General features: G+C 52.8%; 1 protein-coding gene across 1 annotated transcript; it reads right to left on the reverse strand.

Annotated features, from left to right (window-relative positions):
- Window positions 1–8698: 8698 nt before the first annotated feature.
- SLC25A45 (solute carrier family 25 member 45) lies at window positions 8699–15092 on the reverse strand. Its single transcript, XM_006056479.4, has 6 exons — window positions 14766–15092; window positions 13813–13856; window positions 13555–13626; window positions 13061–13246; window positions 10616–10874; window positions 8699–10491 (listed from the first exon to the last, which is right to left on the reverse strand). Exons 1-6 carry the CDS (start codon window positions 14800–14802, stop codon window positions 10223–10225), a joined length of 867 nt encoding a protein of 288 aa, XP_006056541.1. The 5' UTR covers window positions 14803–15092; the 3' UTR covers window positions 8699–10222.
- Window positions 15093–16054: the final 962 nt, after the last annotated feature.

A 16054-nucleotide genomic window follows, 5' to 3' on the forward strand; every position in this document is an offset into this window, starting at 1 on the left:
TGGCTGCTCAACAGTGAGACAAAGGTATGTCACGGTCCACTCGTAAACTGTTCTGAAGCTTCTTGCCAGCTTTCACTCCCAGCATAAGATCCCAAATCATCCGCCTTTCCCCACAGATTCTGCTTTCCTACCTGCATTCACTCCTTTTTCCTTGTATTTGTTTATTTCCCTGCTCTGGGTCATGGTTGCGGCACCTGGGATCTTGAGTTGAGGCGTGCAGACTCTTAGCTGTAGCATGTGGGACCTAGTTCCCTGACCAGGGATGGAACCCGGGGCCCCTGCCCTGAGAGTGAGAATCTTAGCTGCTGGACCACCTGGGAAGTCCCCCTGCCTGTACTCATTTAAGTTGTCCTTTTTCTAAAGTCATTCCAGGTCTGACATAACTCTTTAAATGTTGAAGCCAAAACTTAGAGGATCTGTAAAGACCTGACCAGAGTAACAGAGGGGATGGATGAGCTCTGTTCCCAGGGGTCCTATTCCTGTTGCAGGAGCAGGATACAGCATGGGGTTTTCTCATTGACTTCATCCCAGAGCCTTTTTTCTTTTTTTTAAACCCATCCATTACGTCTTCCTTTCTTGTACTGTTACCAGGTATCATACTTACCTCTTCCTGGGTGGCTCCATGTGCTCATTTAAGCAGCATTCACTGACATTTACTGAATGCTTTGCTTGTGAAGTGGATCCTGTTCCAGGACCTGAAGCTAGTGCTGAACAAGACAGAGAGAAAAAAGAGAGGATCTTCCTCACTAAGCCCTTCTTTCCTGGTAGAGGGGATAAAGAAGAGACAAGTAAAGAAATACACATGGTCATTTTGGACAGCAGTAAGTGCAAGATGAAAATAAAAAAAACGACGTTCTAGAGAGGGCTTCCCTGGTGGCTCAGTAGTAAAGAATCCTCCTGCCAATGCAGGAGACACGGGTTTGATCTCTGGCCAGGAAGACCCCCTGAAAAAAGGAAATGGCGACCCACTCCAGTATTCTTGCCTGGGAAAGCCCATGGACGCAGGAGCCTGGTGGGCTACAGTCCACGGGGCCAGAAAATAGATGGAAGCAACTGAGCGCGCATCCACACAATAGAAATTATTTCTGTTGTTACATTCATCATCAGCATCAGTCTGGAGGTGATGAACATGGGGTGCAGAGATCCCCAAAGCAGGAAGATCGGTTCCCTGTCTTCTTATATCTACATTGTCCTGTGAGAAATCTCTCCCCATCTACCTTCCGGTTCTCTTCAGCTGTGACAATTCTTTTGGGTTGTTTTTTTAATATATATAATCATTTTTTTCAATGCAAAGAAATAGAGGAAAACAATAGAATGGGAAAGACTAGAGATCTCTTCAAGAAAATTAGAGATACCAGGGGAACATTTCATGCAACTGCTACTGCTGCTGCTAAGTCGCTTCAGTCGTGTCTGACTCTGTGCGACCCCATAGACGGCAGCCCACCAGGCTCCCCTGTCCCTGGGATTCTCCAGGCAAGAACACTGGAGTGGGGTGCCGTTGCCTTCTCCAATGCAAAGATGGGCACAATAAAGGACAGAAATGGTATGGACCTAACAGAAGCAGAAGATATTAAGAAGAGGTGGCAAGAATACACAGAAGAACTATATAAAAAAGATCTTCATGACCCAGATAACCACGATGGTGTGATCACTCCACGATGGTGTGACCTAGAGTCAGACATCCTGGAGAGTGAAGTCAAGTGGGCCTTAGGAAGCATCACTGTGGACAAAGCTAGTGGAGGTGATGGAATTCCAGCTGAGCTATTTCAAATCCTGAAAGATGATGCTGTTTAAGTGCTGCACTCAATATGCCAGCAAATTTGGAAAACTCAGCAGGGACTCCACAGGACTGGAAATTCCACAGGACTGGAAAAGGTCAGTTTTCATTCTAATCCCAAAGAAAGGCAATGCCAAAGAATGTTCAAACTACCTCACAGTTGCACTCATTTCACATGCTAGCAAAGTAATGCTCAAAATTCTCTAAGCTAGGTTTCAACAGTACGTGAACCAAGAACTTCCAGATGTACAAGCTGGATTTAGAAAAGGCAGAGGAACCAGAGATCAAATTGCCAACATCCGTAGGATCGTAGAAAAAGCAAGAGAATTCCAGAAAAAGATCTACTTCTGCTTCATTGACTACACTAAAGCCTTTGACTGTGTGGATCACAACAAATTGTGGAAAATTCTTCAAGAGATGGGAATACCAGACCACCTGATCTGCCTCCTGAGAAACCTGTATGCAGATCAAGAAGCAACAGTTAGAACTAGACATGAAACAACGGACTGGTTACAAATTGGGAAAGGAGTACATCAAGGCTATATATTGTCCCCCTGCTTATTTAACTTATATGCAGAATACATCATGTGAAATGCCAGGCTGGATGAAGCACAAGCCAGAATCAAGATTGCTGGGAGAAACATCAACAACCTCAGATATGCAGATGACACCACCTTTATGGCAGAAAGTGAAGAGGAACTAAAGAGCCTTTTGATGAAGCTGAAAGAGGAGAGTGAAAGAGCTGGCTTGAAACTTAACATTCAAAAAACTAAGATCATGGCATCCAGTCCCATCACTTCATGGCAAATAGATGGGAAAACAATGGAAACAGTGACAAACTTTATTTTCTTGGGCTCCAAAATCACTGCAGATGGTGACTGCAGCCATGTAATTAAAAGAGGCTTGCTCTGTGGAAGACAAGCTATGACAAACCTAGAGAGCGTATTAAAAAGCAGAGTCATTACTTTGCCAGCAAATGTCTGTCTAGTCAAAGCTATGGTTTTTCCAGTAGTCATGTATGGATGTGAGAGTTGGACCATAAAGAAGGCTGAGTGCTGAAGAATTGATGCTTTTGAACTGTGGTGTTGGAGAAGACTCTTGAGAGTCCCTTGGACTGCAAGATCAAACTTGTCAATCCTAAAGGAAATCAGTCCTGAATATTCATTGGAAGGACTGTTGCTGAAGCTGAAGCTCCAATACTTTGGCTATCTGATGTCAAGAGCCAACTCATTGGAAAACACCCTGATGCTGGGAAAAACTGAAGGCAGTAAGAGAAGGAGACAACAGAGGATGAGATGGTTGGATGGCATCACCGACCCGATGGACATGAGGTTGAGCAAGCTCCGGGAGTTGGTGATGGACAGGGAAGCCTGGCGTGCTGCAGTCCACGGGGTCACAAAGAATCAGACATGACTGAACAACAACAATAACTCATTTTTTAAAACTTAAAAAAAATGATTTTATTTACTTATTTTTGCCTGTGCTGGGCCTTTGCTGCTGCACAGGCTCTTCTCTAGTTGCAGTGAGCGGGGGCCGCTCCTCAGTTGCGGTGCACGGGCTTCTCACCGCAGTGGCTTCTCTTGCTCCGAGTGTGGGCTCAGTAGTTGTGGCACATGGACTTAGTTGCCCCGAGACATGTGGGATCTTCCTGGACCGGGGATCGAACCCTTGCCTCCTACACTGGCAGGTGGATTCTTTACCACTGAGCCACCAGGGAAGCCCTATAGTCATTTCTGTACTCTCTTGTTTCCTCTCTTTTAATTCTTTTATATATTTAGATCTTTCATGCGTGGTTATTTTAAATTCTGTATTTGCTGAGTGTAATACCTGAAATCCTGGCGGGCTAAATCTGTTGCTTTTGTTTCTCCTGATGCCTTAATTCATGATGGCTTTTTTCTTAGTGCGTCTGGTTTTTTGGTCCTGGAATTTTTTTTATTGGTTGCACTTAATCTCTGGAAAACCTGAAAATCCCCATTTGGGGACTCTCCTTTGGAAAAACATGTAGTTATTCCTATGAGACACAAGGGGGCACTACATTCATGATAAATTAATTCCTGGGAGGAAGGTGTCCCAGAGCTGAAGGACTCTGGTAGCAGATGCTGTGGTTCATAGGAACCCATCTTCTTTTTTTAACTTTTTATTTTAATTGGATTATAGTTGATTAACAGTTTTGTGTTAGTTTCAGGTGTACAGCAAAATGATTCAGTTATACATACACATGTATCTATTATTTTTCAAATTCTTTTCCTATTTGGGTTGTTACATAATACTGACCAGAGCTCCAGGAGGCCATCTTATTCTGAATTTTTTCCCACCACAGGGAAAGGCAGTTTTCTTTGTAGGTTCCCTCTACTGGTGGGTGGAGTTTTTCTGTTCTGCTCTCACTAAAGGTGTAGCCCTTTCCAGGATCTTGACTTAATTTATGAAGGTTGTGCTCGGCTGCCTCAGTCTCTGGGCCAAAGTCTTCTGTTCTCTGTGTTTCTTTCATCTTCAAGTTCTCAGTGCCACCGTTTACCTCAAGGGTAGCACAGTTCCAACACACACTCACTGCCTTGTTTTGAAGGGCTCTTTGGGACGTTCCCTCACGTCTTGCAAAGTTAGCAATGGTTTTACAGCCATGTTTGTTATCATGGTTGAAACCTAATGCCTTATAGTAGGAGGGCTCTGTGTAAAATCTAGAGTGGGGAAGACCAGTTTTCATTCATTCATTCGTTCGTTCAACAATTATATATTGAGCTTCTGTAAGCCCACTAGTGTTTTAATGAGCAAAAGAGTCAAGGTCTCTGCCTTGTGGAGCTTGTAGTTTAGAAAAGAGACAATTATAACCAAAGAGAAAATGTTAGTTACTCAGTCATGTCCGACTCTTTGCAACCCCATGGACTATAGACCACCAGGTTCCTCCGTCCATGGGATTCTCCAGGCAAGAATACTAGCGAGGGTAGCCATTCCCGTCTCCAGGGGATCTTCCCCAACCAGCAGTTGAACCTGGGTCTTCTGCATTGCGGTAGATTTCTTACCATCTGAACCACCAGGGCCACACAAATGAAAGTATGTGATTATAGACTGAAAAGGGGAGAGAACATACAAGTACAAGCCAGTGGTTCTCAAACTGCGGCTGAAACCAGCAGCATCCAGGAATATAGTGAAAAGCAAATTCTCAGACCCTCTCTAAACCAAAGGACACTGACCTAGAAAGAGGAGCTGAGGACAGTTTCACTACGGAAGTGATGCTGAACTGAGAGCCAGCGGCACAGAGAGTGAGAATAGCGTGCACAACGCAGATGCCCTGTGATGGGAGGGAAGCGAGAGAAGAGGAATATCCGAGTGCTTTACAGGCCGTGGAAGGAAACTGCCTCAATTCCAAAGAGCAATGGGAAGCCATCGAGGGGCAAGAGGAGTAGAGGACCTGATCAGATTCGCATTTGAAAAGTTATTTGTCCAGATTCCAGACAGGACTTGGGGTGCGTTAGTAGGATTAGAAAAGGGAGAATAAGTCCCAAGTTTAGCAGCAGGATTCACAGGGGTTGGGGACCCTTTTGAAGTGGGAGCAGGGGAGAAGGAAAGCTGCTCTTCTGGCCTCTGAAACTCTAGGCACGTGTGGGATACTCAAGGATCTGCGACCAGACAGTTGGCCACGTGGGCCAGGAGCTCAGGCCAGCACTCAGGCCAGAGATGCCAATGAAGGGCGACTCCTCTTGGCTCAGTGAGTCTGGCAAAAGTGATTTAACCAGAATCATCCCAGGGTTCTGCTTTGTCCCCCTTTACCTGCATGTGTAGCCCTCGAGTCTCTATACCCAGAAATTAGCCTCCTCCATTTCTCCTACTGTGATTGATGCTGTAAGAATAAATACGACAGGGGACTTCCCTGATGGTCCGGTGGTTAAGACCTCACCTTCCAGTGCAAGAGGAACAGGTTGAGTCCCTGGTCAGGGGATTAAGATCCCACAAGCCTCAGGGCCAAAAAACCAGAACAAAAAATATAAGCACAACTGTAACAAATTCAATAAAGACCTTAAAAAAATAAGTACGACATTTGATGACCCAAATCCAATGAGACACTGTTTAACGTGTTTACCCAAGTTGTAAACCATTTACTTGTGACCCTCAGACACCACCCCCATGTTCAACCTCAAAGCAGGTTCCTGTACTATTTCCTAGTTCTCAGGGACTCCTCTCTGAATGAGTCTCAAATAATGATGCGTAAAAGTGAAAGTCATTCAGTCGTGTCCGACTCTTTGCGACCCCATGGACTATACAGTCCATGGAATTCTCCAGGCCAGAATACTGGAGTGGGTAGCCTTTGCCTTCTCCAGGGGATCTTCCCAACCCAGGGATCGAACCCAGGTGTCTGGCCTTGCAGGTGTATTCTTAACCAGCTGAACTACAAGGGAAGCCCAATAAAGCCAAACAACATGTGTTAATTTCTTAAGGAGTTTAACAGGCATATTCTGACCCCCTGCTGATATGAAACCATCTGGCTGTTAAAAATATCTTTGGTCATTTCCTGCCTGATCTTTGTTTGTCTTTCCACCCTCCTTTCCAAGAGGAGTGAGTTGTTTTCTCTCTAATCACACTGCGCTTAACCCTCACCTCACCGCAGCACTGTTCTCCAGGCCAGCTGGCAGCCCTTGCCATAGGCCAGTGGAAGCGACTCAGGCTTGGGACCGCATGGCCAGCCAGAGGGGGGCCTGCCACTCTCTCTGGTTCTAACCAGGAGCACAGAGGAAGGGCGCTCCCGCCCCTCCACACAGCCAGGAAACAGAAACTGTGCCCTGCAGTGCGAAGGCAAGCTTGCGGGTGGAATTACAGCCCCCAAAGGATCTAATTAAAACAAAGTTGCAGGACTTCCCTGGTGGCACAGTGGATAAGCATCTGCTTGACAGTGCAGAGGACATGAGTTTGATCCCTGGTCTAGGAAGATTTCCCATGCCACCGAGCAACTAAGCAAGTGTGCAACAAATATTGAGCCTGTGCTCTAGAGCCTGCAAGCAACAATGACTGAGCCCACGTGTCATGATTGAAGCCTGCCTGCCCTGGGGCCTATGAGCCACACCGAATGAGCCCTGTGTCACAACTACTGAAGCGCCTCGAGCCCGTGCTCCGCAACAAGAGAGGCCACTGCAGTGAGAAGCCCGTGTGCCGCAACTGGAGAGTAGCCCCCGCTCTCCACCCCTAGAGAAAGCCTGCTTGCAGCAAGGAAGATACAGCGCAGCCAGAAAAACAAACCATAAACAGAAGCAATACTATAACAAATTCAACAAAGACTTTTAAAAAATGATCTACATCAAAAAATCTTGGGGGAAAAAATAGTCAAAAAAGAATTTTGGAAATTTTATCATTATTATTTTAATTTTTTTTTAAGCTGTGTGATTCTGTTTTATTTTTTATTTTTTGGCTGCACCACACAGCATGTGGGATCTTTGTCCCCCAACCAGGGATTGAACCTGCGCCCCCTGCAATGGAAGTGCTGAAGCTAAACCACTGGATCACCAGGGAAGTCCCAAAAAAAGCATTTTTAAATTTTCTTCTCTTGCGACTGGTGAGGTGGTGAGAAATGACGAACTGCAGAGGACCCCTCTGGCCTCCTGCCCCGTTTCTAAGAACCACCTCCTTTTTCACATGCATGCTGTTCGCTCCCTCGGAACCAGCCGCCGACTCCCCTGAGAAGTTCCGATGACTGCTCCCCAACACTGCGGTGTCTGGCCTGAAATCCCTGACACTGCAGTGACCCTGGAGACCTTGGACTGGCCACTTGGGCTCAAGGACAGGCCAGTTAGAAGGGATCTCAGAGGAAACTGGGGCACAGAACGGGCTGGCTGCCTCAGACAGACCCTGTTTTTCCACACTAGGAACATGGGCTGCCTGAATCTGAGAGTGAGGCCACCGGAACTGGTGTTCAAGTCACCAGAATGACAACTTCCTCAGCTTGAAAAGGTGGTGCGTTTCTTCCCTTAGAAGCATCCAGAGCACCATTTCTTAAACTTTAGCCTGGAAAGGTTCGTATAGCCAAAGCTATGGCTTTTCTACTAATCATGTATGGATGTGAGAGCTGGACAATAGAAAAAGGCTGAGTGTCAAAGAACTGATGCTTTTGAACTGTGGTGTTGGAGAAAACTCTTGAGAGATCAAACCAGTCAATCCCAAAGGGAAGAAACCCTGGATATCCATTGGAAGGACTGATACTGAAGCTGAATCTCCAGTACTTTGACTACCTGATGCAAAAGACCTTGATGCTGGGAAAGATTGAAGGGGGCGACAGAGGATGAGACAATTAAATGGCATCACCAGTTCAATGCACATGAGTTTGAGCAAACTCCGGCAGATAATGAAGGACCGGGAAGCCTGGCATGCTGCAGTTCCTGGGACACGACTGAGGGTCAGACACGACTGAGCGACTGAGCAACAACAGAAGATCACAGTGAGAGTTTTGTGCAACACCGATTCCCAGGCCCCAGCCTCAGAGATTCTGATTCCGTCAGTTCAAGGTGGGGCCTGGGACTCTGCCTTTCTAACCCCCTCTAGGAAGTCCTCTTGCTGCTGCTCCATGGACCACGCTGGGATCACCCCGACCTTACCCACTGTGTTAGTTCAGGTGAAGGCTAAAGAGATGTCAGAATGCAGCAGCCCAGGACGGCCAGTCAGCGGTCCTCACTGAGTCCCTGGGTTCCAGGAGCCCCCTATATCCTCAGCAGTGGCCCCTATTTCCAGCCAACAGTGAGGAAACGCCTCTGAAGCAAGCAATGGTCAATTTTCACACATTTCTTCTGCTCACATGTCGCTAGCAAGAAGCCAAGCAGCAGTCCCCACCGAGGGGAACAGAGCCTCACTCAGCGGCCGTGTGCCCAGCGGCCACGCTGTGAGAAGGGAAGAATGCTTAGGGTACCGTCTGCTGCTGTTTCACACGATTCCATAAACAAGGGATCCGAAGAGCACATGGGGAGGTCGAGTCTGGGTGAATCTGAGCTTAGGTGTCTCGTGGGAGACTGTCACAAGCCCCAGGCAGGGCAGGGTAGCAGAGCAACTGAGCTCTGGAGGCGGAGGCGCAGATGCGTGCAGGTGAGCTGTGTAAAGCAGCAGCCGTGCGGCCTGGGACGGGTGACACGCTGTCTCTGAACCAAGGCCACCTCCTGTGTAAACCGTGGTGATAACACTGTGATTGTCTTTATATGCGGGCCCCAGTAAATGGCAGGATCCCAGGCATTCAGGTCACCATGTGCGGGCGGAGGGGGGCCCTGGTTGATCTCAGACTAGGTTAGGATGTCTGCTCACTTTATTTGCCAATTAAGTGAACCCTTTCGCTAGTTTTTAATTCCCCTTTAGCAACAGAGATGGTGAAGAAAACAAGTGCCCTCGATGGGAGTGGGCGAGGCAGACACTGCTCCTCTGGAGACCCCAAGAGGGGCCGGGCGAGGGGATCTCTCAGTGGAAGCTGGTAAGAGGGTGCCGGGGGGGGGGGGTGGTGGTTGGAGTGAAGGATGGAGGCTGGGACTGTGCTTCATTTCACAAGCATTTATCAGGCTCCTTCAAGCATGGGGCTCCGTGCTGGGAAACGACCAGAAATAGGACCCTTGACCTCAAGGAGCACCCAGTCTAACTGGGAAACTGAGAAGCAAACCCACCACCGTGATTAAGTATAGGCCAAGACTGTGATCAAGGCATGGGGATGAGCAGAAAGGTCTGGAAACCCCAGAGTCAGTTCCGGGCAAGGGGAGGCAAGCCAAGGAAGGACTCCAGGAGACAGGCCCAGGTTGGAGCTGGCTCAGCCCTGGGATGGGGGAATCAGCCTGCAAGCACTGCCCACTGCTGGCTGAGAGGAAAGGAAACTTCTAGGTGGGAGGCGATGAGAGAGTACGGCTTGTTCAGGGACCTCAAGCAGGACTGGGCTGCTAAGAACAGAAGGAGAGGAAAGCTGGGGAGCAGAGGGGAGGAGGGGGCCTTTTCCTGAAGGTGACGGAGTCACTGAAGGATTCTGGACTAGAGGAGGCATAAAGGCTACCCTCAAGTCCTGCACGGAGAGGTTTGAAGGGAAGTGAGGTGGGGGGCCAATGAGGATCTCCTCACTCAAATCCAGGGAGGGTGGTTAGCACCAGGCAGCTCTTAAAGGGGAAGAGTCACAGGACGGGTGGTTGGGGGGGCCACAATGTCACCAGCTCCGCTGGCTCTGAGTTTACTTCTCAGATTCAGGAAGCCAAGGAATCAGGGCACGTGCTGCCAAGAGGCCCAGGCCAGCCTTGGACTTTGGGGGGCGGGGGGCGCCAGGGACCCCAGGCCTCCTGGTCCCACGCTGTCTCCCCAGCCCCCTCTGGTCTGAGCACTGGAGGTGACTTGGTAAAAAGGGGTTCACCCTCTGCATCAGACCCACGAGCCGGTGCTCTCAGCCTGGCCTCCAGTCTGGGCAGGTGGGCGGTGGTCCTGCCAGGGAGCTGCCGGAGTCGCCCGGCCGGCTCACCCCCAGAAGAGGAGGAGGTGCTCATAGCTGAGGAAGGTGACAGCGTTGACGGGAAAGGCGCGGGCACTGTTGATGGTGAGCCCCCGGAAGAAGACCCCCAGTCCTTCCTGCCGGGCACTGCTCACCATGCAGTCCAGCAGCCCCCCGTAGGCCCTCTGCTTCAGCCCTGCCATCTGCATCCGGGACTTGATCACATCCAGGGGGGTGGCGGCAACCCAGGAGGTGATGCCGGCAAAGCCCCCTGCCACCAGCACTGTGCCCGAGCCTGGGGGCAGGAGTGGGGAGGCATTCAGCCGAGGAATGGAACAGCCCCCCATCACAGTCCCCCTCCCCGTCCTCCCCTTCCTTCCTCCTCTCTGTCCCCCGCCCTCTGACCCCACTTCACTTACTGGGGGTCTGGCCGTCCGGCGTGAATTGGCGACACAGCCATTCATAGGTGACGAAATAGATTCCCAGAGTGGGGGTGTCCCTCAGGGTCAGGGCCCAGGCTCCCCGGAACAGCCCCCGGGGCCCCTCGGCCTGGAAGATGGAGGCGGCACAGTGCATGGGTCCCCGGTACCGGGGCGGGGGGCTCCCCGGCTTCGCCCTGGGCTCCGTCTGGTTTTGTAGCCGGACTTTGATGAGATCAAAGGGAGCCAAGCAGTAGGCCTGTAGGGAAGGAAGCACAAAGGGCCGGGGCGGACCTTGGGACAGGAACAATCCCTCCGAGTTGTCTTGATGGGAGGAAGGCAGCGAGCAGACACGGCAGCATCTTTCCGCAGAGCCTCGCGGGCTCCCGTGGCCACTCTCAGCCTCTCTCACGCTCAGTGGGGAACGGGCCAGAGCCCCCTCCCTTACCATCAGACCCCTGACCGCAAGGAGCCCTGCCCCTCCCCTCGGCTGAACTTGCTGACACACCCATGGCGCTAAAGAAAGAGTTCCCTAGAAGGCCAGTGCTTAGGACTTGGTGCTTTCATTGCCATGGCTGGGGCCCAAAAAAACAAAAAGAGAATTCCATCTGTGCCCACAAAACAGCCGGGGATGGACCCCTCCCCTCAGATAAAGAGGTCACCTCGATAGTGTTGAGGACTCAACTTCATAGACTCCTCCGGCCTCACCCCCTGCCAGGCGCCTCTCAGAGGCCCCTGGGTGGGGAAATTCGCCTCACAAAGCCCCAGACTCTAGCGTCCCAAGAAGGTGGGTGACAGGGTGGGATCTGACGGTCCTCGAACACGATGGCTGAGGCAGACGAGACAGATCTGGGGTAACATTGGTGCTGGGGGCTCGGAGGGAAGGGAGGAGCCAAGGTGTGAGTCAGGGGTGCAACTAGGGCACGTTCAGGTGAAGACTGAGATCCCAGCCGAGATTGGCACATCATTTCTGGACTTGGGTGTTTTTTGTTTTTCTTTCGTGGAAGGTACCCAAGCTCGCAGCCCTGGAGACGGCTGATGGCGGCGGAGCCTGCAGGCTGGCTCTGGTGGTGATCTTTACAGGGTGGCAGTTGGCTTACTTCCTCCTCTGCAGGAAGGGCCGTGGGCTGGGGTCCCTTCCTGTGAGGTGGTGCTGTGATGTCACCCTCCCAGCAGAGCCCATGGGCAGTACTGAGCTGAGGGCTGCTCTAGGGGGTGGGTCCCTGGGGGTGAAGACATGGCTGGGCCAAAGGCAGGGTGGCGGGGAGGGGTGGGCTCGGGTCCCTGCCCTCCCCACCCTGTGCCCACAGGGGCCGTGGGGATGTCAGACACTATACCAACCTTAGCCAAGTCAAATGCAACTTTTGTACACAAGAGGTTGTCATTCCCTGCTTTATGCTAACTAGAGTCTTCCTCTCCATCTCCATGCAAAATATACATTTTCCATCCAAGGTGGAAATCAGAGCCTTGGTCTTGGTGGTAAACGGGGCTCCACGTGGTCCCTGGACCCTATCCCCATCAATGACTGGACAGTCCCCAGTTCCACCATCTGTTCTGCTTTCTGAGGAACCAGAGAGGAAGGAAATGGAGAAGCTGGGCCCGGTTGAGCCTAAATCAGGCCAGTTGGCCTGGGGGCTCACTCTCTTCCTTGTTTTTGCTGGATGCAGGTCTCAGGGTTTGGGAAATATGCAGGCATGAACCCCACACTAGGGGCAGAAGCAAAGCCAGGACCTTTTGGGTCTCATGAATTATTAATTCACTCAATGAGCCCCTGACTCTGTTCTTTGTCCTTGCTCTCTGCCCTGAAGTGGACAGAGCATCAGGGCAGGTGTCAAGTAGAGGGTGACCTGGGGTACTAGCTGTGGGGGGGGGTGGAGCCAGGTGCACACCCTTGGACCTCTGTGCTCAGGCCCCCCCTTAGCTAGGGCTCCCCCTGCTGCCCTCTCCCCTCCACCCCACCCCTCAAAACCCAGTACTCGAGCACCGAGAACAAAGACCAGAACCAAATGGTTAGTCACTTAATAATTAACACCCTGGACCTCTCCCAGCGAGATCTGTGGATGGGCCACAGGTGAGGGTCAGAGATGGCAACAGACCCCCCACCCCGAGGTGGGCACCAACGGCTGTCCTTCTGGCACTGTCTCCCCCTTCACCCCAGCTCTCTTGCCCCTTGCCCCTTCTGTTCTCCATGACTCTCCCCTCCAGACCTGCAGCCTAGAAGGCCACTGCTCGGCCAGGCCAGGTCCCAGGAGCAGGCCTTTCCCCACCACTCCTCACGTTCCCCTTGAGAAGGCCGGGGGTCTGCGGCTGTGGGTCACTAGAGGCAGGTTGGAGAGAAAGGAGTGAACTGATCATCACTATGCAACTGTGTGTGTGTGTGTGTGTGTGTGTGTGTGTGTGTGCGTGCGCGCGCGCGTGCATGCGCATGCCTGTGCACCCCCTCACCTGCAGGAACCCCCCGGTGCAGCCGGCTATGAAGACGTGTGTGTAGCTGGGAGGCTGGGCCCGCCGCTCCTGGTGGGAGGTGGCCGTCAGCGCCAGCAGGGCGTTGCTGTAGACCCCGAACAGGACGGAGTTGACCACAGCTATGCTGGCGATGGGGAAACTCATCCCCTTGAAGAAGCCCAGGAGCTGCAGAGACACGGTGCGAGGGGCTCTGGGAGCCTCCCTTTGGCCCTCTCCAGGCCTGGCACGGCCTCCTCTGGCTGGAAACCACTCCCAAGTCTGGCCACAGACAGGTGGAGGCTGGCTAAGGCTGGGGATGGCCTCAGCTCCACTTTGGGGGGCATGAAGCTACTGCTCAGCCCATCCCCTGGTGGCCCCAGACTTGGGTCTTCTTTCTCTCTTCCCGGGGACAGAGCCCTTCTGGGGGAGAAGGAAGCTGGCCCCAACCGCCCGGAGGCCTCCCACCCGCAAACCCAGCAACACAGGCCACCCACCGACTCATGGCGGTAAGTCTTGACCATACAGTCAACGATGCCCCGGTAGGTGGTCTGGGTCTGCAGCCGCACCTGGACAGGGAGGACAGAGCAGGCGGGAAGGCAGGCGTCCAGCCGGCTCATTCCTTGGGCCCTTTGGGCGGGACCCCAGCAGGACGGGAGAGGCAGAGAGAGCCTCCGAGAGCCAGGCCCTGCTCTCTCCCTTATATCTGCTTCAGGCGACATCTTTCCTTCCTTGGGTGCCTCCCCTAGACTCACCTTCACAGTGTCAAAGGGGTGTCCCAGGACCAAGCCCAGAGCTCCTGTGGGGACGAGAAGGTGCTAGGAGTGAGGCCCCTTGGGCTGGGCTGAGGAAGCCAGGGTGTCCCAGCGGGGAGCAGAAGTTGCCCCTTGGCAATTTTCTCCATGCCAGGCACTGGGCAGGGAAGGTGTGGGGAGCAGAGAGAGAGAGTGAGCCTGACCCTGCCTGGAGGACACACATGCAGAGGGGAGGAGCCAACCCCAGACACACAGGGTAATCGCCCGTCCGGACTTGACCCCCGAGCATCCTGCTGACTTGTCTAACTGGGGGATTCCAGGGCTCCGGCCTCCCTTCGGCTCACAACTGCTGTTGAGTTCAGGGCCTTGGTCCAGGCCCCGCCCTCCCAGCGCTCTGCCCTGGCAGTGCAGAGTCAGGGGCTCTGAGAGGACGTCTGCTGGCACCAGGGGGGCCCAGCCCCCCAGCATCTCCCCACCTCCTGGTCCTGCCCTGCTTAGCAGAAGCTGGTCCTGGAGCTTCGGGGAGGTCACTCAGATGCTGGGCTGGGGCGACAGCACAGCTGGCCTCAGGGCTCACAGCCCATTGCCAGGTAGGACAGAGGTCCAGAGCGGAATGCAGGACAGCGGCTGATGTCAAAGGTGAACTGTCCTCTGAGCCCTGGAGATGGAGCTGGCAGCGCAGGTGAGTCTGGGAGAGCGCTCACCACGGCCCCACCCCTGACAGGTGTCCAGGTTGGCGGGGGGCAGCCTGGGGCTTGGCAGTAGCCCCCGCCCACTGCACCGTCCTCTCCTCGCCCCCTCGGGCAACTCCCAGGAGGCCCAGGGACGGCTGGTTCTGGGCACTCCCAGGCCACCAGGACTTTGGCTTCAGCTCCTCTCAGGTCACCCACCTTCCCCAGGAAAAGTGACCTGTAATTGGCATTGATATGACAGAGGGAAGAAAAGTGTCTCACCGGAGATCCAGCCGGCCACAAACTCCTCCGCGGGCATGTCTGGCAGGGGCGGGCACAGATGGCTCCAGCAGAGGAGACGCTGGTGAAAGTGTAATTCCACCCTCCCCGGACCCTGGACTGATAATCTGCTACTAATGTTTAACCCTGGGTGAGGGCCGGGTGCCAAGACCTCAGGGGACCAGGATGGGGAGCCAACCAGCTCTAGAGATGTGCAGAGTGTGAAATCTCACGGGGCAGGGAGGATGGCCCACCGTGGCCTGAGCCCCCTGACAGCCAGCGAGGGCCTCGAGGTGTGACCAGGCCTGGCAGCCAGGCTTGGGCCCTGGGGGAGTCCCTCCGGGGCTGCCTCAGTGGACAAGGATTTAAGGAGCCACCCTCCCTTGGCCCAACTCCTGCTCATCTCCCAGCCCTGCACAGCAGGCTGCTCACCCCAACTGGGGTAGGTGGGGCCTGGCCACCAGGAACCAGGCCCAGCCAAGAGGAGTGACTCACCAGGGCCGGAAGCCACCTTCTCCAAGGGTTGTTTACCACTGACTCCCCAGCATGTGTCAGAAACAGCCTCCCTTGCCTTCTCCTCCTGGAGCCTCTTTCCCAGGGGAGAGCTGGGGACATGGTGTATAAGGATGGTGTGTCTCTTTGCCTGGGGTGACCAAGCTATGATGCCCACTTTTCTGTGGATAACAACTCAAGCCAACGGGCCAGGGACCGGAATCCCTGTCTTCCTCTCTGCTTCCTTAAACCTACTTCCCCTGCTGCCATCTCACTAAACGAATGGTTACTCCGGTCACCCTCTTGCTCTGTTATGAGCTGTGCCATGCTAAGTCACTTTTGTCGTGTCCGACTCTTTGTGACCCCACAAACTGTAGCCCGCCAGTCTTCTCTGTTCATGGGGTTTTCCAGACAAGAGTATTGGAGTGGGTTGCCATTTTCTCCTCCAGGGGATCTTCCCAACCAGGGATCAAACCAGCATCTCTTAGTTCTCCTGCATTGGAAGACAGGTTCTTTACCACTAGGGCCACCTGGGAAGCCCCAAAACACACATGCTTTGTTTTGAAAATGCTACTTTGTATCATTTAAAAATGTGTTGCCTCTTGGCCTTACACCTGGAAACTGACACAGCATTGTAAATCAACCATGTTACTGTTGCTCTGTCCCTGAGACCTGTCCCATTCTTTGTGACCCCATGGACTGCAGCACGCCAGGCTTCCCTGCCCTTCACTATCTCCTGGAGTTTGCTCAAACTCATGTTCATTGAGTCCGTGAAGCCATCCAGCCATCTCATTCTCTGT

The sequence above is a fragment of the Bubalus bubalis genome, chromosome 5, assembly GCF_019923935.1.
Source record: "Bubalus bubalis isolate 160015118507 breed Murrah chromosome 5, NDDB_SH_1, whole genome shotgun sequence".
Taxonomy (NCBI): Eukaryota; Metazoa; Chordata; class Mammalia; order Artiodactyla; family Bovidae; genus Bubalus; species Bubalus bubalis.